At 35.6% G+C, this 23,082-nt stretch overlaps 1 protein-coding gene across 1 annotated transcript in view; it reads left to right on the plus strand.

Annotated features, from left to right (window-relative positions):
• Positions 1-23,082, plus strand: part of ATRNL1 (attractin like 1) — a 511,175-nt gene that overhangs the window by 107,677 nt on the left and 380,416 nt on the right. The window contains exons 14-17 of the mRNA XM_068397981.1: positions 6,508-6,640; positions 7,947-8,128; positions 19,177-19,390; positions 21,484-21,672. Coding sequence (XP_068254082.1) covers positions 6,508-6,640; positions 7,947-8,128; positions 19,177-19,390; positions 21,484-21,672 — 718 coding nt within the window. The remainder of the gene's footprint in view (positions 1-6,507; positions 6,641-7,946; positions 8,129-19,176; positions 19,391-21,483; positions 21,673-23,082) is intronic.

Genomic DNA, 23,082 nt, shown 5'->3' on the forward strand with positions numbered 1-23,082 from the left:
CAACAGAATGGCACCATGTGGAGAAACGGAATGAATCAGGCTGATTATCCATTTTCATAGACTGCTACTTCTGGATTAGGCCCACAAAATGAAAAAGCTGTGACAGTACTGTGATGGTAATATGGGATAACAAGCTGTAGACTCCGAAACATCACAAGGAGAAAGTCCCATTTTTGCAGCTGTACAAAGACCTTGATTTATTACTTAGATAATAGAACATCCGGATGAGACAGACAATAATGTTTTAGAATCTGTTGCTTTTGCTTCATGGAAACTGGCCAGCGTACTAAAGTTATGTTGGCAATCAGTTTGGCATTGGCCTCATGGTCATGGATATTTGCAAAGCAGTAACTGTTCTGCTGATTGGAAGGGCTGTAAAATATGGAAATTTCCCTCAAATAACTCTGTTTGGACAGATGGACTTCATAAGTAGTACTAATGCATTGATGATACACATATACCTGCCTGTGCTCACCATCTGATGTGGGTCAGCACATTACAGGACACTATATTCCACTACTATGCTGAATCATGCATCATCAAGGTATATATCATTGCACTCGTATCTGATGTAATTGCAAGCAGAGGCTTGCAATGCCGTGTCATTCTGGAGGTCTGGCTCACTAGCAAGCTGTTTTTTCTCCCATAAAAGCTCACATAAGTGGGATACTTCTGCATACTATGGTTTTAGTTGACCCCATCATATCTGATGCAAATATTGAGGGGTGAATGCTTATGCTGTCTTGCTCAACTCAAAGAGTTTACTTAAAATATGTGGAGTGGTTCAAGATTGTACTGAAATTTGGCTCGTGAGTACATTGAACAGCATGCTAGCAGTAGTGCCTTGTTGTCTGTTTTCTACCGTTAAATATACCTGTTAGAGATTTTGTCTGTTATAATAAGGATTTTCAAGACTGCCTTGAGAAATTATGGCATTGAAATTCCCCAGACTGCTTACAGTTGTTTTACATAATACACTGAAGTTATTCCATAATAAAATGTGGTGATTATAAAATAAAAATTTATTTATCTTTGAGATTGATGGATGCTGAAAATGGTAAGATCACCTTTTTTCAGAAATGTGCAAATACAGATACTGGTTTGCCTGACAGACAAAAGCAACTATCATACTATCTTTAATACTGTCTTATGCCAAGTACAGTCTTCATGAAATATGACATACTAGTATCTATGTAACTTCCTCTTTCATGGAGCCTCTCGCATCTAGTCCAGGACTGTTTTCAGCTTTGAAACACAGAATATTGTATAAGACTTTGTCACAAAGAAGAAAACGGCATCATTGATGTACCTATTATTTTTCTCCCACTCACTGGATGTCTGCATCAAAGATGGAAATTTGAACAGGAATATTTTGGTTGACTTGTAAAATCAAAGTGTTGCATGTGTGTCCCTCTAAGCACTACATATCACTCTTGCCTCTTCTAAAATTGGGAGAACCTGCTTTCTGTCATGCTCGTATCTACCTTTTTTCCTTAGCTTCTCTGTCTCACATCTTCCTTTTGCTTTTTCAAAAAGAAGTTCTGTGTCCTGCTTGGGGTATATTTCTGATTTTTGTGGAGCAGATTGTATTGACTTTTACTAGCAGTTCACTCCCCTTAAGTCTATTACATTGGTCTTGCACCTTGACAATTTCATTTGTACTCTATAATATTCTAAGCATCTTCCTGGTCCTCACTGATTCTGATGCATTTTGCCTGTTTCTTGATAGAGGAAAACAACCAGATCTGGATGATCTTAATATGTTTATGAAACTGTATTCACTTTGTACATCTGCATATAAAAAGCTTTATCACTTATCCTGTGAGAATGATACCCCCTTGCTGATTGTGTTGTTCATAAAATTGACTATTAATACTTTGTAATGGAAATCTTCGTGGGAAAAGCTGTTAATTTTACAATTTTATGTTCCAGTTTTTACAAAAAAAAAAAATCTTTGGAGAGAGATTAATTTCTTTTTAAATTGCTGCACCATTACAAGGTGTCTTTTTTCTTTAGGTAGTAGCATGGAAGAGTAAGCAAAGAATTGGTCTGCTCCTCAGGGAGGAGCCATGCCGTGAAAGCAAAATCTTTTGGTAAATGACTGAAGAAAGCCCACCAGTTGCAACAAAAGGCAAAGCTTCCTTTACTGAGGGAGACCAAAGAGTGCCTCAATTTTAGAGTAAAAAAAATTAATTTATCAATTCGTTTTTGGCTCTCCTGAAATGGAGCAAAATATTGGTTGATAAAGAGGCAGAGAACCTTGATATATTTTGAGAGCAATCATTTTTAAGGATAGCAACATAGCAGGTTCATGTTATGGCTGTAAAGCTGTTTTATTTTTTCAGGCACGTGCAGGTACATTAAAATGTGATTGCATTGAAGCCTTGAAAGTACTGGAATGCCTCCTGCTTGCCAGCCTCCTTTAAGCAATATCCATGAGAGGGTGAGCTGGGTTTGGACAAATACCATGCCACTTATGTTTGTGATTAGCTCAAGTGCTGATAGACTTACAAGCTGAAAAATGTAAAAGTATTTATGTGCACATGTAGGTTGTTACTGGACAATATGTTGGCTTCTCTTTGATATTTATAATGTGAAAGAATTTTGAAGGTTTTCCCTTCTCTGCCTTTTTTTTTACCTTTTTTTTTTTCAACCCACTTCTTTGTCTCCTCCCTCACCCTGTTCTTCGGGAAACAACGGGAAATGCTTGCACTAGTTATCAAAACAGATTGGTTTTGACTCTTTATATGTCAAAATAACTCTTCCCATTTCCTAGTTCCACACCAAACTCTACTTCAGATCCAAACACCAGTCCTGAAAGGCAAGCTTCAGGAATTAACAAGAAATTGCTTCCTTCTCCCCTTCGGTTGTCTTTACTCCTCTCAGTAAAAACTGAAGTGATAGGGTAGCTGTAATAATGTGCTCCACTGTTTGTCTGCAATGTTCGCCTATAATCCTTCTGTTTATAGAAATGTTAACTGCCCACACTAAAAGTTTGCAAATAAACTAACTTATTCCCATATTACTTAAGGAAAGTATTTTGAAGGCTTGAAATGCAGCAGTAATATAATACTAAACTTTACTTGAAAAATCCTGATTGAGAGAAAATGTTTTCTTTTCAAAACCGTACAAGTGCTTGGAAAAAAATTGAAAAAAAATCACTTTCCTTATAAAATTTCAGCTCTTATTCTGAATCTTTGCATTAAACTTGTTAAAATGCCTACTCTTTTAGTGTAACAGAGAGCAGATATATGGGACGGCAGAATAGATTGAGAACACTTAATTAGGATCAAGAACACCATGTAATAGCACATGAATGTAATACCTTTTTGGTCAGAGTGTGGTCTCTGATGTGTCTTTTCAAGTGCAGTGCATGTGATTTTCTTTGGAGAGACTGTGATGGGAAGAGGCATAGCTGAAGTATTCCTGCGTCCAGTCTGTATTACATTTTTGAAACCCCTGTTGCTTTCAAAAGCTACAAGGGAGACGTGTTCCTTCTGTAACTGTGACCAACCACGCCCTTACCTCCAGTAGCAATCTCTGAATTTCTTGTCCGTCAGTCTCCACACATGTAATACAATAAAGCCCCAATTGATATAAGTAACTTAAATACAGCCCAAATTCTTATGTTATTTAAAAGTATTTTATATCTGAATGTGGCAACATAAACTAAACATTGTAGGAGCTGTGAAGAGTATGATAAAGAGCATCTTGCTGAGGGATATAGGATACTAGAGGATGTTTCAGAGAGCGCTATAGTCCTGCATTGTTATATATTTTTTTACACAGTGCCTTAAAGACAAGAATCATTCCTTTTTGTAATGCTTGCACCGCTTCTGGAAGGTTGATGTCCTCTTTCATGGTGGGAGTCCTTGGATGCTACACTAATACCAATAATAATGATAACAATCTGCCTATATATGAGGAATTCAAAGAATAGTCAAGGGAAAATGTATAAAGTGGTAGAAGGAATTATGAATACCATCAAATTTATATTGGAGGATAAAAAGAAAATGTAAGACTAAGGAGTAAGATTTGGGAGTAGCTTCAGAGAAATAGTAGCAAATCTGTTAGATTAATAATTTACACTTAGACTAGGCAAACTAGACAAGATTATACTGTTAACCTGAAAAATCCAGGAGGAGGAGAGAGGTACATTATTTAATAGCAATCAGAAGTCTGTCTGTATACCACTATATCAAGATCAGTACTGAAAAAATCTAAGTAAATCAGACATAAGTGGGAAGCTTTATACATAACATGATTTACTCATACTTTGGTGTGTAAACATTATAAATATCCTACAGCAATATAGAACTTCAGTAACAGATGAACTGTCATATTTCTGAATTTCATTGGGTTTGGTAGCTTAAGTTATAACCTTAATATTGTGTTAATATGAATTATCTATTGGATTCACATCTATATTGAACTAATGAGATTTTCAGGCAAGCAATGTTTAAATTGGATTTAGGGGAAATAAGTGCTGGGAATAAGGGAATACAACAGAGAACATTATTACAGAATAGTCAGTAGTACTTTGAGTTTTATTTTAAACATTAAATAACTAGTGCACAACAAGCTTCATGATTAGAAAGTGATAGAACAATTATCTTGATTTAGTTCGAAAATTGTAATCTCTATGTAATATCACTAAAGAGTATATCATTTTCAAAAACAACCTGAATGCTTAAGGATTTTGACTGTCATCATGAAGTGTTAAAAGTGAGTATTAGTTGAGATATTGTAAATGAGCAGATGGTGGGTCTTGTGCTCCAAACTTCACTTTAAAGCATCTCTCAGGTAGTTTTGTGAATATGCTTCCTGACTGAGTGAAACTAAATGTGGGTTTGTAGCAAAGGTTTTTTGTGCTTTACTGTTCGTGTGTATTTATTGGCCTAGATAGATATTCTATTACTTTATGGCATTGCCTTTGGCTCTATTTCATACTGTGGTGTAGATGCCTTCTGCTAGAACTGCTTCTCTGGTTCTTTTTATTTCACAGTAGCCTTTCTTATAGACCAGAAAAACAGTGAGTACTTTTTATAATAAGCTCACTGATGGGCATCTGATCCAATAAAGGCAACAAACAAATCCCTAAACAGCAGTGTTCTTCAGAAAGAATGAAGCTGGTCCTGTGAGAGATTGAAAATTCATTTTAACAATTGAATTATATCAGGACTTTAAAAAAAAAAAACACAAAAAAAACGGAGGCTGGTTGTCTTCCCTCCTGACTGCAGTAGGTTGATGCCCTATCATCATCATCATTCCAGTCCCGATGACTGTGTAACATATTGTCATATTGCCCCTTTGGATGTGCTTTATCGTACTGCAGGAGACTATTAGAAAGGAAAGCAATCAAAATTGTCGTGTAAACCATACGTTTGCTGTCAAAGTGCAGTCCATTTTTGCTACTATGCATGAATTAATCTTTTGTTGTTAGAGGGACAAGGGTGGTTAGGGTTGGACAAGATGACCTCCACAGGTCCTCTCTGATCTCAACCATTCTGTGTTTCTGTGAGTATAAAGCTGTCTTGTATTAGGACTTATTTTTAATTATTACCTTGAAATGAAGTTAATAGAGACAGCCTCATGGATAAGGTGGTGAATTGGCTGAGGATTTTGGGCAGTTATATTAAGTAAGATAAAAATATTATGACTTAATTAAAAGTACTATGCAGGGGGAGAAAAGATGACTTGTACTCAAAATGCCTAGTTTGGAAAGGAAGACCTCAGTTTTCAGGAAAAAAACCCCATCCCACCAAGCCTGACAAAAAACCCAAGTGAAAATTCCTTCAGTGTTTACTCCTTTTCTTGTATGCTAAGGTATCAAAGGAATAATATTATTTATGGGTTTATGTCACTGACAAAATGGTTTCCTGTAGATTGTGTAAATTTTATACTAGCTGTGTTGCATCCAAGGTTGCAGTTAAATCTGTAAAAAAGCATGGTTGACATTTTTGACAAATCCTTATTGTGTTTTGTGACTACTGGTCTATAGCTCCTATTTTTGTTTCGTTTAATCCACATAAAACAAAGTAGAGCATATTCTTGCACCTTCAGTCAATGAGGTATAATTATTTTACACCTGTATCTTGTGCCATTTTTAAAATTATGTTTTATTATTTTTCTTGCTTTAACCTGCGTAGGATGAAATAATTTAGTGACAGCATATCCCTTAACTATCTAAGAAATAGTGATTTAGTTTAGTTAGTTAAGCTCTTACCCAGGCTCTGTACAGGGAAGTGACATCTTCAAAGTACTGTTTGACCCACTCAAAGTTGTTTGTGTAGGACATGTGTAGTGATTTGTGCTCTAGAGATGCATTTTGTACTCTCTGTAACTGAAAAGGGAATCTAGACAAAGAGCTTAAATTCAACCTCACTTTTAGGTGGCTGTGATTTTCTGGGAGGGATCCCACCTGCTGTGTATTTCAGTTTTGAATTCTGGTTTGTTGATAGTTTGACATATGTTTGAGATGCTGTTTTGTCTGTTTTGTTTTTATAGTCAGTTAAAAACTACACCAAATGTCATGTGAGGAATGAACAGATCTGCAATAAACTGACAAGCTGTAAAAGCTGCTCGCTACACCTGAACTGCCAGTGGGACCAGCGGCAGCAGGAGTGCCAGGCGCTACCTGGTAAGGGCTGTGGGGTGGCAACGCTGCTTTTTTGTAGTTGTTTTCAAAACTGAGCAAATCTCCTCCATTGTTTCCAAAGAATATTTGTTCAATGAGTAGACCTGAATTTGTTTTACTTGTACTGACTCTTCCTTCCTGGCTGTGCCTGTACAGGTGAACACAGATGTAATTACATCACTGATTGGTATATCAATGCTACCTTTAATCTTGTTAGGAGAGATAATAATATTAGCGAAGGCATAATGGCATGTACCTCAGTACAAGCCAGTGACAAGTTCTAGCCTGTGGGGATCGCTGAGTGCAGAGCTGAATTGACATTATGAGTCCTTTACTGTTACATATTCAGTGACACTCTTACTTTTGCTAGCTGGGGTTTTATCTTATAAATTATACTTCAATTATACTTCAATTGGCTTGTGCAGATAGCGCTTAAGATCTAGCTTCCTGATTGTCTAATTTGGTAATACTATGAAAGCAGTGAATATTAAAATGCTAATATAAAATATTCTCAGAAGGTGACTTAACATTCTGAAATAATATTTATTCTGTAATTCACATTCATAACTACGTATATACAGTTAGATATCAGAACCTTTTCCATTTGGTCTTTATGTCCAGATGAAGTTAATGAATACAGGTTCTTTCTTCACAAAGATTATTCATTAAATAACTTGAATCAATTTATTCTGTGCCATTTAAAACTGCATTTGTGTAATCTTTGTAAAGACTAACTATAACAGTTGCTCTGAACAGTTGCTCTGAATTACTTACTCATCTTTTAATAGTTATCTGAATCTGAGTAATGCTGAAATATTTTGAAGAGGAAATACTTTCTAAGTTATCTGAATTTCCTATCATTCTGATTGCATTTGTATTTAGGCAAATATAAATGCAAAGATAGGATGATAAAGCAAAGATAGGGTAAAGTTGTGATCTCTTAATCCTAGGACACTTGTTTTCAGATTTTGAAATTTACATAATACTTAGATAAAATCATGGTTAAAGCGCTATTAATTATGTACATAATCTAATCTTTAATATTTAGTTGTGCTCAAATCTGAATACAGGGAAGAAATAGTATCATAATGATACTGTTATGCTGAAGCTTATCATATACCTTATAAATATTTATTTTCATAAAAATACATTATTCAATATGATAGAATTTAGAATTTATGTGATGTGAAAAGGGAAATTGAGTATGGGATGTATTTTGAATTATGATGTCAGGAAGATATAATTCAGACTCCCTTAGGTTTTTAAAGTTTTTTTCAAATCATCTTTAATCATATGCTTTTTACACTAGCTCATCTGTGCGGGGAAGGATGGAGTCATGTTGGAGATGCCTGCCTTCGCATAAATTCTAGTCGTGAAAGCTATGACAACGCTAAACTGTATTGCTACAATTTAAGTGGGAATCTTGCCTCATTAACAACCTCAAAAGAAGTGGAATTTGTTCTGGATGAAATACAGAAGTATACACTTCAGGTAACTTGAGTAACTGTAATTGATGCTTATGTGAATTAAATTTGCTTTGAGAAATCTATTTTAGGGATTTGTCCAAAGAGAGGAAAGTTTATGCCTTCAAAGAAATGTAGCGTGGTGCTAAAGACAGATATAAATGGGGTGTGGGATATTAAGATCTCATGTTTAAAGCTAATGACAGAACAGTTCTCAAGTGTATCTCCTTACCAGATTTAACTGCCGCAGGTTACTGTTCACTTTCAAGATGAGACTCAAGAGAATGGCTGGAACACTGATCTGGGAAATCCCAGCCCTTTTCAGTACACTGTGACAGCAGGAGTCAAAACAAGACAAAATAAATTTCACTGTAACAGAGAAAAAATCCTGACTTTCACATCAATATCCATAAAACTGCTCACAGGATTGTTTTTGGGTGGTGAGTAGCTAGGCTGCACGCACTTGAGAACAGGGAGGTACTAAAGATGTATAATTCTCTTCCCTGGAAAACCCTAGCTCCCTATATAACTGGTACGTGGGATCAAAGGGTCACAGAGAAGCTGTACTAGTATGTGAAGCATGTGAAAATTCCCTGCACAGCAGCAGTGGAATGAGCCAGGAGCTAATTAGCTTTCTGTGATAATGGTGGGGGAGAGAGAGGGCTGAAAGCTCTTACATGCCTCTGGCAAATACAGGAAGCTGCCATCAGAATATTCCTTAGGAAAGTGATCCATAATAATTTGTTAACTGTGGGACAAGAGAAGGGAAGTTGAAGATTAACTACCTGTCTGTGGGTGGTCAGGTTCAGTTTTTTAGCAGTTAAAAGTTCAAATGCTGATTGCTGTGTTTAAACTGTTGGAAAGCCTGCCCACCCATTGATACATGTATATGAAATATATGTGTGCTCAAAAGATGTCAAACCCCACAGTGTACACTCAGACGGGATGTCCTAGCAGAATAAGGTTCCATTACAAGCAAATCAGTTCATCTTAGCAAAGGACGTTTTTGAAAGTGGGTGTTTTGGTTTGTAGAACATGCAACATTTGTCAGTATAAAAACCACTGATTTTTAAGTAGCTTAGGATTTTACAGTTACAGGAGAATGAAAGATAATGATGAATAATAATTAAGCTTATATCAAGCTAGTATGTGATTTGCAAAGTTATGTTGCAGATGAATTGAGATGCATACAAAGGAAACAGCAGTTAAGGATTGCTTTTTGTATTGTACTAAATCTGAATGCAAGAATTTAGGGACATATACTGTGAGTCAAAATGTTCCATATTATCCTTTTTAGTGTTCCATTTCAAGAAGGAGATGCAAACATAGGTTATGTACTTAAGTTTTTTGGGTTTTTTTCCCAATAAATGTAGGACCTGGAGAGAGCAAAATTTTTTTTTTTACTAGAAAGACATGTGCTTTCTATTATTTGCTAATAAAGGAGAGAGAGAGAGAGAAGTAATTCTTCTGTGTCAGAAGATCTCCCCTGATATTGTACTTACTGCAGCCTTGAAACACATTCTGTCTGTCCACTCTTAGATATGAGGTAATGATGAAAATGTAGTTGAAACAAAAATAACAAAATCACAAATGGCAATCATTTCTCTGGTTATTTATTTTACTGCCTTTTTTTTTTTTCCCAACTGATTCCTATTAAAAAACTGCACAGGAGGCCTTCAAATCTAATAGTGTGTGATAGAGTATCAATATGACTAATATTACCTGCCTGGCTTGAGGTGTAGATGAGAAATAGCTTTTTTTTGTGTGTGTTTGGAAGCTAGATTTTTCTTACATTTCGGAGGTTAGAACTTCTAGAAGGTGACACCCTGATGAGCATATCTTTATTTAAATGAACTATGTCCTGACCCAATGTGCTAATGTGAATTTGAGATATCTCACATACAGTTTGTGCAATTGCAGACAAATGTGTGCACTTTAAGAGTATGTATTGGGCTAAACGATCATTTAGTTATCAGAATATCTAATGAAATGCTACCATGACTTATCCTGGTGTTTTCAGTGGCATTTAGAAAAAAAAAAAAAAAGTTTTTTTTCATTTGTATCTGTATGTCCAGTTACACTTATATGTGAGAATGTGAGACTGCCTAAATGTCTTATCAGGTGTGACAGAGGCTCTCTGAAACTTCTTGATTTTTCTTTTGTCTGCCTTTTCCTCTCAAACAGCAATCATAATGATTTAAGGAGCGAGATTTCATTTTAGATGGCTTGTTTTTGTAACAGGTGGTGGTGTGGAGTTCACAAATGTAGTCAGTGCAACTGTAAGGTGAACACTATGTCTTTAATCTGTGTTATCTATGGTGGAGTTTGACTTGTGTGGTTAATAGCAAAGGCTTTAAAATCTTTCACCTGTGTGAAACAAAAGCTTTCAGGATTAGTGAATGTGTCAGAGCAACATTTGGAAATAAGAATTTTTTGGTTTTATCTTTGCTTTATTTGATTTTCTTATACTGAGGAAAGAAAAACAACTTTGGTAACTGTTGTGTGTTTTACAAACTGTTACTGGGTCAGTGTATACTACAGCCTGGAAGGACTTAAGAATTCTTTATTGTTCTTAGAAACATTGTGGGACTTTGTGGATTGTTTTCTAATACACACAAAGTCCTTGTTCTGGGACAAATTTAGGACAATTTCTTCATCATATTTAGAATAATACAAAACACTGATGCTTTGGAAAGATTCAGAGGGAGGCTGCCATTGCCTCCATGCCCTGTCCGGACCCCATTGTGTATCAATAGTTTCTCTTAATTCCAATACTAAATTGGAATTTCCAATGTATTCTAAATTTCCAAATGTATTCTAAAACTATCACAGATAATTTAAAGTCTAATTTGTATTTTTCCTTGAAAATAAATGAAATTCTTTAAGAGAATGCCAAAGTAAACACAATGGATAGACTGTAGATTCCTGTACTAAAGTAAAATGAAACTTGATATTTTTTCTTATATTGCTATTTTATTGACCTAGTAAGCAAAATTTCATGGGACGTTTCGAGTTTTTCTGCAAAGTAGATTAAACAGCAATATGAGGTTAATTAATTGTTCTTGCTAATATTCAAATGTTGTATACTCATTTAAAAGTGCAATTAGTTCTCTTGGGAGTTTACTCACAACTGTGGGATTTAACTAAAAATAATAATTTTCTTGTTAGCATGCAATAAATTCTGAGAAGATTTAGTTTTGGTGTAGTAAGCATAAACAAAGATGAGAACAGTTTTAAACAATGCCTTTCATTACATAAACTGTTTGCAACTTTAACTCACTGTTCTCAGGGCTAAGCGTCCCTTATAAATTACACTTGAGTGTAGGCTGCAGTTAATTAGTGAGCTTTGCATAGCAATGTTATTCCTTGTTAGCTCAAAGTATTCTCGGAGGGCTGTATGTTTTTGCGGTTTTATCATACGTTTGGTTGTAGTGAAGCTGACATCTGCTTTTTTTCTGAATTAGTCTTTTTACTACAGTTTCTAGCAGTCCATCTTTGCTATTGTGGTTTTGGAAGTCTAATAAATTATTTCTGCACTTTGTTCTCCGTATTGGACTTGTTACATTGACTGCCCATTCATTCACCTCTAGTTTAACTGTCTTCCTGCTCTCAGAAAGTGGGGAGCTCAACTCACTTTGGGTGCCTGAGAAGAGAACCTGAATTTCCAAAATTTGTCCCATATAAAGAATAAAAATCTGGAGTATCTAAACCAAAGTCCCACTGGAATACTAGCTATAATCTCTGTAGGTGGAAATTGGGGAAGTTGCAGTCTTTTCAGTTTGCCAGATTTTACATGTTTGTTTTTTTCTTTTTTTTAACCAAAGCCACAACAGCAACATTTGAAAAGAATAGGAGAAATAAATGTTCTTATGACATGATGCATGACTCTTACTACTAATTCCATCTAGATTTCATCATTTGTGTCTGATAGATACTGAGATGCTTAAAAATCATGAAGCTTGATTCCACTGCTTATAATGTGTCATTCACTGGGTAACCATTTACAAAATACGAAATGTGCAGATATCTAGCATAGTTGGAATCGATGCATAGTTAAAGAATAGTAACCAAGCAATGAGTTAGTAAATAGAATGGATGGTTTCTCTTCACATCGCTCTCATATTCGGTAAGCAGGTTTTTTTGTTCATGATGATGCAGAAAAGAGCCAAACTAACTGCAAGCCCTCCTCAAAACTGTGAATGTTCTGGAAATGTGAGCATTAAGGGGCTACTGTATTTTCAAAATTTAATTGTATGTTTCTTCCCAGGGCAATTATTTTCCTAGAAATCAAGGAGCTAAAATGATTCTTGAAGACTTTGTTGAAGTTTGGTAATAACATATTGTGATGCACACATCGGAAAATGAGTCAGAAGCGTATCATACACTTTCAGGACAATTTAAGAGCCAAAATGAAAGGGATTTAAATAATGGTGTGGATAAATTTCTGAAAGAGATATATAATTCCTTAGCAGTTTGTATAATTAAGAAACAGAGGAGAATTTTGAGCCTCAGTAGTAATTGGCTATTCAGTAGAGGTAGACTTCCTCACTTCACTCATCTGCAAATTATTTAGCCCTCATTAAATTAGTGCTGAGGCAGCAGTAGTGCCTAAAAAATGTGTCATGACTGTAAATAATCCCATTCACTGTAGATCTGAAAGCAACTTAGTCTGACTTAAATTTTCTGAGTAAACACTGGATTTAATATGAAGTATCAGCTCTCCAGTTAAGGTTACACAATTTTCCTTTCTAGCATAGTTCCATAACTACTACTTAAAAGAAAATTAAAATTGGGTGCTTTAGAATAAGAGAAAAGCGCATTTTTGAAGTCATTAGTGATCAGTGTTTAATAGATGCCTGTAATGGCTAAAAAGTTGCCTTAGGTTCAATGAAATAGGACTGTAGATGGGAGTACAGAATGATGTTCTATTGGTATGCATCGTACGATTGCAATTTTGCTCTTCTGTCAGATGAAAATAAAGCCCTGTCCAGCAATTTGTCTCAGAATTTAATAATTACTAAATCTTTTCTAACTTAACATAAAGGTTGATTTCTGACTTAAAAGGGTTTTTGGCAACTTGTTATCAGTGTTGTAAAAGATTGTTCTATAAAAACAGATAAACCATGACTAGCTGCATTTCAAGCACAAGTATATGGCTTCTAAGATGGGCTGTGATTTCTAAAAACTGGCTTAGAAAGAAACGGATGAGAGGAGAAACATTCTAGAGAATGGTTCTAAATTTTAAATCATGTAGTGGCATAAAGCTATGGAATAGTTCTCAAGATATATTTGATTGCATTCTCCAGTGCAATGTTAGTAAGGCCCGTTACAAGCTTTCCCAAGATGGATTTGGCCACCTGCTGTGTATTGCATTGCTTTGTTTCACTGTAGAATTTTACTTTGATCATTTCTGGGTTTTTTCATCTCTCCTTTTTTTTTTTTTTTTTTTTTAACTGCTATGTCACCTAGAATGTTATTGCGTAAGCTTGGTTGTTGTTAATGTTGTTTTAAAATGAATTGTATATAATGTATAAAGGGAGTTTTCATAGATATACCTTGGAGCCTGATTTTTTTTTTTAATTCTCCACTGAAACATTTGAAGGTTTCCATAATTTTTCAGAATACAATGAGTGATAGTATTCCATAAAAAATTGTCTCAATTTGAACAGCCAGAATGAATGGTGATATTCTATAATCATGTTTAAACAAATTCTGTCCTACACATGTTGAATAAAAATAGGAAAATAGTAGATTGGAATTCATATTTGCTCCTGTGAGCCACTAGTTCCTCCCTATCTTTTCCTCTTCCCACACGAAGGAAAAATTAAGGCAAAGTTTTGTGAACTTCACCATTTCACACAGAAATCTATAATATAATTGAAAGAATTCCTAAATCCTATAAAGAATTATCTGTATCATTTAGTCAAAAAGCTATAATTTGTTTTGGTGACTTTTTGTGGATGTATCATGGTGTAGATGAGATGCAGCTTTTAGATCTTCATGATTATAAATGGGAACAAAGATGTTCAACAGTGATGTCCAACATAATGATAAATCATTACTTAAAAAGATAATGGTATTTAAAAGTTAAAAAATTTTAGAGACATAAATAGAAGATCATCCCCTAGATACAGCTGAGAATCTTGGTTAAGAGATTCAAAGTTAAGATTATGATTCAAAGCAAATGATTAGTCTCATGTCTATGCAAAACAGAGGCTTTTCCATTACTTAATAATAATAGTACTAGGTAAGAAGGCTTCAGTATTAGGGAAGTTAAGGCATCAAATAAAGAAGTATTTTGATAGCTAAGGTATAAAAATATGAAGTGCTGTTATTTTTAATTACTAAATTTTTCCAACTGTTAAGATATTTTTCTTTGCTTGATTAAAAAAAATGCTTTATTAAAACAAACATGACAGTTAACTTCTAGCTAGAAAATAATTTCAATTGAAATAATTTTAGGTTTTATAATGTCAACAAAGAAGTAGGAGATTTTGCCTGTCTTATTGTTCCATATTCATGGAAGAGTGGTAGAGCTGAATATTAATAGAATATGAGTAATACATTTTCCTCGTGGCCTTTTTGTATGCACTGTGTCACTGAAAATTCACTGGTCTCTGTATGTTTCTGCATATGTGTATGTAACATCTGAAGGGACATCCCTTTTACACTACCTCTCTGTGAGACTGAAATCTTTATGAATAGCAACATCCACTTCCACCCTGCATGCCCACTAGTGTTTTGTTAATCAAGAGATGAGAGGGCAGAATCACCATAACTTTTACCAAAGTTCTAGGTACTAGCAGCTGTAAAATGGAGCTGTACCATTTCTTTGGCTTCTAAATGAGTGAAGGTGGATATAGTCCCAAATTGGACTAGATTGTCCATTCTTTTCTTGAAAGCTAGAGCATTGCAGAGCATACTTTGGATTAAGGAGTTCTTACACCTCCTCTAGAGACAGCAAGTGCTCCCTTCCTTTACTATTTCAGAGCAATGAAGGAGGAGGTAGCTCTGACAAAATCTTTAGCTTCTAGCAAAAAATATCAGCCTTGCTGAAATCAAGCAGATTGTGCTAGGAGGCAAGAGCTGGAGAGAGCTCCTGCTGAGCTTAGACGGTGAAGGTCTCCAGATAACCTTGTTGCCTCCTTACCATTGCAACACATGATGATCATGTATTTTGTATTAAAGGAAAATTCTAGTAATGGTAGGAACCACGTGGTTTTGGAGTTCCCATTCAATTCTGTCCCCAGTGGACTGGCAACTCCAGAAAGTGTGGACTGCTTTAAAGGACCCAGGAAAATTGTGACATACATTAGATACTGTAATAATCCACTTGAAGAAGTGGGATAGGCACAATCAAATCACTTTAGAAAAAGTTTCAGTACATTTCCACTCACCAGTTGTCTGGCTCCCTAGTGGTAATCTAAGCAGCAGAACAGCCTTGGTGCGGTTTCTTCAAGACAAAGATGTCTAGAATAAGAATTATTTCCTGAACTAGGTCATGTCCTTGTTTACTGACAAGTTCTTGCATGTGTACGTGTTCACATGTGTACACATTCACATATGTGTTGGAGCTTTTCCACCTTCCTCAAACAGGAAAGGAACTGATTCTGTTTGAGTTGCAGGTTCCTCTTCGACTCTGAATCTGGACAATTTACTAAGTGCCAAATACAGTGAGCATAGGTTGGGTTTCGTGGTTGTGGTTTTTGGACATCTTGAAAGTATACATTCATCAAGATCTTGAGAAAGAACAAGCAATTAGACATATTTGGGACTGATTTCATGCCAGCAAGTGTTTTTCTGAAGTGAAGAGTTGATTTGTACTGTTTTTTTATCCACCTGGTTTGATAACAATAATTTTCAAGAGGCCTGGAAACTAGAATCTTACATCAGTGAGTTCTAGGTGCAAAGAACAGGCAGTCTGTTTTCCTTCCTGTCTGATCCTCTTCACAAGTATCTTTGGCAAGATATTTGAGGTAAAGGAATCAGTTTCCTACATTCCTTTTGCATTAAATAAAACAACCATAGAATTCAAGTGAAGGAAGTTCAACTCTCATTATTTCTTCAGCCCAAAGAAGAAACTGGATTGGCATTCTTGTTTGGCACCTTTGAAGTCCCTCGGTTACTTCAAGTACTTTGAGACTCACAGCTATTATGACTGAACCTTTCATCAGTTTGAGAGATAAGGATTAGATTTATGCATTTTTTTGTTGAAGAAATTAGTTTGATAGTCATAGCAGAGGGGTGGCTGCAGGTGTCACAGGTGGAACTTCCTGAATTCTCAATTCAATATTTGTTTTTTCCCATTGGCTTTCGTGCAGCACAGCAGCAGTCATTTTTGCTGATAAGCTTTGCTGATATCAACACGCAATCTCTGCTGTTGCTAGCAGTCTTCAGCTGTAGCCCACCACATCATGGAATTAATGCCACATAATTGAATATGTGCTTTAAGCATGTCCTTGGAGCATTTTGGTGGCCTACTTCTATTTACCATGTTTTAATTGTACATTAAAAAAAAATGTTTTGGATAATCTCTTTTTGGCATCCTAACAACATGCCCAGAGCAGCCTAAGTGAGCCTGCAAGGCAGTAGCTTTGGTGTGTATTTGATAGCATGTTAATCAGTGTTCAGGTCTGTATTTTGATGTGTTATGCTAGCAAAGAGCCAAAGATGGTACATATGGAATTTGAGATATCTGACACAATGACTGTAAGTTGTCCAGATATTACAGCTATTAAGAATGCTGATGACTACGATATGTGTTTCTTTTGCTAGAAGTCTTTTATTTCAGGGGTACTGCTTTTATCTCCTAATGCTGCTTTGGCTTTCATGATCCTCCCTGGGACTTTGTCATCATTAAAGGGCTTCTGAGACACTCTCCTACTCAAATAGAAGACTTTCTCTCCAAATGTCACTGCTGCACTGTCAGTTTTCATTATTGGCCTGACATGCTTTTCACCATAGCTGGATTAGGATCTGTGTTTTCTATGTAGTGATGCTGAGGCCAGATTGTTTGGCAGTGCAATGGAAACAGTCAGTAATATGTTGATGGTTCTCTTGGCTAGAATTCCTCAGCCCCAAAGTAGGTGTTTAGGGTTGTTTTAGGTCTGTATTTGTCGGCAATTTATCCTGCCTGAGCTGCTGACATTGTTTATATGTGCTTGGTGTGCACACTTAGCATTCTACAGAGAGATGTCTAGAGACATGCATAAATATCTAAGGTTTTCTGATACATGTGGACCACGTACGTATACAGCAATCTAGGCAACTAAATAACAAAAAAGACAGATGTATTATCCACCACTTTCCAGATGCCTAAGTTCCGCTTTTACTGCTTGCATCATGTTCTTTCTAGTATCCAGAACATGGGAGCTCTCACAGACACCTGGAAGTTTGGTCACTTGGGGTAGCAATGAAGTTATGAAGTAAATACAGAATACACAGGAGTGGAAGGTGACATTTTTGCTGGATGTTCTCATTGCTGTTCAAGAGTCTCCCAGAGTGCATTGCTGCTTATGGAACGGAACATTTCTTAGTCTTTTTCTGGTTTATTTAAGTCTGTTCTTACATCTGTAAGTCTGTTAGTTGCTGTAGCAATTTTTGTTTGATCATGCTCCCAACAGGTAGGACAGAAGAAGAGTGTGTAGAGGGTACATTTTAGGGAGGTCAGGAATACTGATATCTGCCTACTGATCTTTTTTTAAAAGAAATGCCACTGGTATTTCTGAAAGAAAATTAATAATCCATCATATTTCAGTTTGGTCTAATGAGGCAGGGGGAAAAGAGGAATGCTCTTATCACATGTAGATTTTAAGAGCTCTGAAAGATTTTTCAGCCATGGATTAAACCTGAGTGGCCAAAGAGAGGTGTAAGATCAAAGATGAAAGATCTCTTTGAAAGATGATGTCAGTGACTCCTGGTTCACTTGTGAAATACCACAGAGATCTTGAACCGCAGCAGGCTCCTTTTGGGTATATTATAGTGTTTTACGTACCTTGGCTTGTAAATTAAATCAGTTGAAGACCTAATTCAAAATCAGACCAACATCTCTGCTTTGGAGCTGACAACATCTGTCCGTTGCCTGGTGCAGATAGCTGTGGTGTTTGACTCACTGGTATTCACCTACTGCCACATACCTGTCACAGCCCATAGTCTCTCTATATCTCTGTTCCTTATGTTTAAACTGGGGTTAATGAAAACTGCCTGCACAGAGATTACATGAGGAAATGTGTTTATTCTTGGTATCTTGAGATTTTTATAGTGATGGAAGGAAGAAATGTATGTAGATTTATCCTGGAACAGGCAAAGGCCTTTATTCCTCAAAATCTGCTTTTTCTCTTGGTAATTATGTAAACACAAAATGGTAAAAGTGAGTAGAATTTGTGTGATGTAATTTCACTGATACATCTTAAATATTTTTTGAGAATTAATGCTTTTTATGTTTTCTAGACTAGTTTTTTTATAGCTTATAAATCAATAATAGAAGTGTATTCAATGTGTATTTAATGGCGTTGGAGTTGTGGATGTGCCACTTCCATCTCTCTCTGAATTACCTGAAGATGTTTATCAGTATCAGCAATTCAGATTTTAGAGGATGGAATATTTATCCTGTTTTTTCCTGAACTTTGATTTCTATGAATTGCTGTTAACTTATGGGTATTTTATTATCCGCATTGGCCTAGCAATTAGTAATCAGTATAGTAGCCACTGGAGGAAACCCCCCAATTTCATTATGACCCTTTGGCCTGGTTTCTGACTCTGTATCAAATAGTAGTAGTCAGAATTGACTTTGATCAGAACAAACACAGACTTTTAGTAGAACAGAAGCATTTAGTGGGTGGGGTTTTTGTTGTTTTTTTTTGGGGGGGGGGGGCGGGGTGGTGTTGGCAAGGTAGAACAATTAAGATAAAAACTATATGGACAATGGCTGATGAGATGATAAAGTGAGAAAAGAACATGGTGAATTCTCTCAAAATGTGAAGGTGTTGCTGCCGAGCTATTCTTTGAAATGTTTCAACCAAAACCAAAACAGCATTTTAACTAATCATCTCACGTTTATTTCATTCTGATTCATAGAAAATTTCGCCTTGGGTAGGTTTACGCAAGATCAACATCTCCTACTGGGGATGGGATGACATGTCTCCTTTTACAAATACAACTCTGCAGTGGCTTCCTGGAGAGCCAAATGACTCTGGCTTCTGTGCATATCTAGAAAGAGCAGAGGTGGCGGGTCTGAAAGCGAATCCGTGCACTGCAATGGCCGACGGTCTTGTGTGTGAAAAACCTGTCGGTAAGCGATCTCTTATACTCAGTTACTGTTACTGTCATGATTAGCAAGCTGTTTGAGTTTTCATTTGGCTAAGAGGGATTTTTGGACAATTTGGATTAAATAATTACAAAAACAATTTTTTATTTTTTGAAAAATAGGGATCTTAAATCTAGAAAACAAATAATATTCCTAAAGCAGCATATATTTATTTGTGAATTCGTTTACCTGGCTTAGTTTGCATTACACCAGAGGTCTTATATGTTGCCTGTAAATCAGTAGTAGTCAGTGACAACAGTGATTGTAGCCTGAAAGTGTCTGTGGAGGCGTTCAACAAGGCTGATGTTTTTTTTTCTGAATCTCACTGAACATCAATGAACATTTTAATGATCTAAAAGACTGACAAAACTAAATTTCTTGTTTCCATCTTTTAGGTTTGTTTGAGTGTAAAGATTACTGTGGCAAATAGTCACTTGACAGTTCAAATTAGCATTTTCATGCTCAAATTGTCCTATGTTTCTCTTCGTAACTGTGAGGTGTTGAGTACATGAAGTTCTTTAAATTTCCCCTTCAGATTTATTTTGTGCACTGTCTGTGCAAAACTGGAAAATAGCTGCATTGTTGGTGTGTTGGAAATACTGACTATCAATCTGATGGTTTTGCTGTGAAATTGTCAGAGTTGTTAACATGCATTTAGTAGTTATCACATGCAAAATGTGATGTTACAAATCCTTTATTTTCTTATAAGTAATTGCAAATAGTAATGTAATTGCGAAGTATATGTTGTACACTTGTTGCTACTGCCATCTAAATTTCCTAAAAATTTCATCTTTCACATGGTTCTTAATTTTGAGCTAATAGTTAATTATTTACCAGATGTTTCTCAGAATAGTGAAAGATACAGTCACAATGGAAGAGACACCTCAAAATGTAAAGGATACACTAGATGGAATAGAAATTACATTATTAAGGGGGGCAGTATTTTACAATTAGATCAACATTATATGCATCTGTTGCTGGTGTCGTCTTAATGTTTTGGGTTTGTTGTTTTTTTTTTTTAATTTTGAGGTGCTTCAAAGCCTATAAAATGAGAATGCTTTTATGGTTCAGCTGATTTTTGTTCATTTTTTCTTTGTATCCTTTATTAATTTCAAACCACATCTTGAATACGTACATAGTAGGTCAAATCCAGGAATAGCCTTCGTTAAGTAATCTGGCATACTATATTAGCAGATGAAGAAAGGCTTGAGAACTTGGCTTGTATTGAATATGAGTCAATAATATACAAAAACGTGGCAATACATAGGAGGGCTTAATCCTGATGTTTCAGAAGGCGCTTCTGTGTGGAAAATATAGTGCTATCTATACTTTTGTGTTCCTACCTAAGAATTACTATACTACTACTCTTGTACACTTTACAGTTTTATTTGAAATCAAAGCAAAAATCAGGACTTAGGGTGTACAAGTTCTTTTTATGTGTTACAAACTTCTTGAGATGCCATACACCACTAACCTAGTCAAAATCCGGTCTCTAGTAGAGAAAAAAACCCAAATAAAAACGAAGCAACAACAACAACAAAAAACCCAACCAAAACTGTTTTGCATTGAACAATGTTTCTTTTGTTACTTTCCCTTTGGAGTCTAGTGACTTTCATGTACACTATAAGGCAAAATGTTAGGGGATAAGTCAAAAGCAGAATATTTGTCGCTTATACACTGTTAAACTAATGAGAACAATAGACCCAGAACTCTACTGTATTTGCTATAGAAGTTTGAGACTTATTTTATGTCATATATGTGCATGTAACTAAGCTGACATTACCAGGCAATTACTATTAAATTTAGTATTTCAATATATAGATAAAATTGCTGTGAAAATTTTTAAATGGACTCTTTTAGAGCTCTAGTATGACTCATGCTGAGAATTACTTAATAGTTTTTATGAAGTATTATTGTATTTATATACTGCACTGTAAGTTTGGACTAAATTATTTCTAGCTAATTAAGGAAGCAACTATTTTTACTTTAGGAAGGATTTTTCTAATGGGACGTATGATTAAAGAAAAAGGAGATTGCATTTGTGTTCAAAATTATAAATGTTTGTGGTTCTTTTTCAGTTAGTCCCAACCAGAATGCCAGACCCTGCAAAAAGCCATGCTCCCTGCGAACAACATGTTCTAACTGCACGAGTAATGGTATGGAATGCATGTGGTGTAGCAGTACAAAACGATGCGTTGACTCAAACGCCTATATAATCTCATTCCCATATGGACAGTGTCTAGAATGGCAAACTGCTACATGCTCCCGTGAGTATCTTGAAGAACACTCATCCTGTTAAATATACCATTGTATTTTTTCCCACTCATAAGAGCATCTGTATGAATAGGATTCAGCACATTCACTAAAGATAAAAATAATTTCAGATGAATCGCCTTATATAGCTACTAATATGGGCAGTCAATACTGTGTGTTTTCTAGATACAGGTAAAATATTGCTAATTCTTTTATGATGAAACATATTTAGTCTATTAAAACAGATAGTAAAAAGTGTGTATTATTTTCAGAGAAAGAAAAAACACCACGGTTATTTGTATGACCAGCATTACTGTGTCAAATAATGGCCATGAGCTGGAACAAAATACTGTTAAAATTAGAGAAATAAGAGGCAGACCTTAGACTTATACCACATCTAGTTATTAAAAAAAGGAGTTGAATTCAGAGTTTTTAAGTTTCTCATTTATTTTGTCAGTAGATTCAAAGTAGTACATTTTCCTAGCACTCAAACTTAAAAACAAGGTGAGTGAGTTCTTTATCAAGCAGAGAAGGTACTCCCCGGATGTCCCCTTTGGCAGCACATTTCATCAGAAGTTGATACAATGCCTCTCTAGGAGAATAAGAAACCTACTCAATGTACCTTTCAGTATATAGCTAAAGCTACTTCTTCCCAAGACCATAGTGACTGGACCTTGTTAAGATCAGCACCGTGCAGTTCCAGTGTATATTGGTGCCATAATTCATGTAGATGCTGAAGCAAGCTGCCTGGTGCCTTAGATTATTGGCTGTCGTGGTTTATTTAGAAAAATTCCTAAGTTGCCCTACTACAGGAGACTGGTTCTTCATATTTTTACTGTCCTTCAATATTTGATTAAAATATTTCCTACCTGTAAAGGACTCCAATCTAATGGGACCCAAACTTAATATATAGGACTTCTGAGGTGTACCATAACTCTCCTTACTGCTTTTCTCTGTGAGAGTGTTTTTTCTACTTACTTGCGACTTCCTTTCCCTCTCCATAAGGGTCTTTTGATATCAGCATCTTTGGAACATTTTGTTTCTGGATATGTTGTGGCAGGATTGATGCTGTTGTCCAACAAGAAGCAACCTGCTTTAGGGTCATAATTAGATCATGATTCCATTTAATAGATCATGGATGCAAATAAAAAAGGTAGTTACTTGCTTTCACCTAAGCCTTGGGAAAATATTAAGTAAAATAAGGTCCTGCCATATCTGTAATAGGAACCATTGATACAGTCTAATCTTAGGAGAGAAGAATGGCTATATGTACCAGGCCACTACATATATCTGGGTTAAAGGAAAATAAGGCATAGGAAAATTTTTCTTTCAAGTAAAACTGGTCAAGGACAGTGGAACCTGGAGAGCCTGTATTCCTAACTTAATAGAGATTCCTTCTTCATCCTTAGTAATTATATAATATA

Source organism: Nyctibius grandis, chromosome 4 (genome assembly GCF_013368605.1).
Source record: "Nyctibius grandis isolate bNycGra1 chromosome 4, bNycGra1.pri, whole genome shotgun sequence".
Classification (NCBI taxonomy): domain Eukaryota; kingdom Metazoa; phylum Chordata; class Aves; order Nyctibiiformes; family Nyctibiidae; genus Nyctibius; species Nyctibius grandis.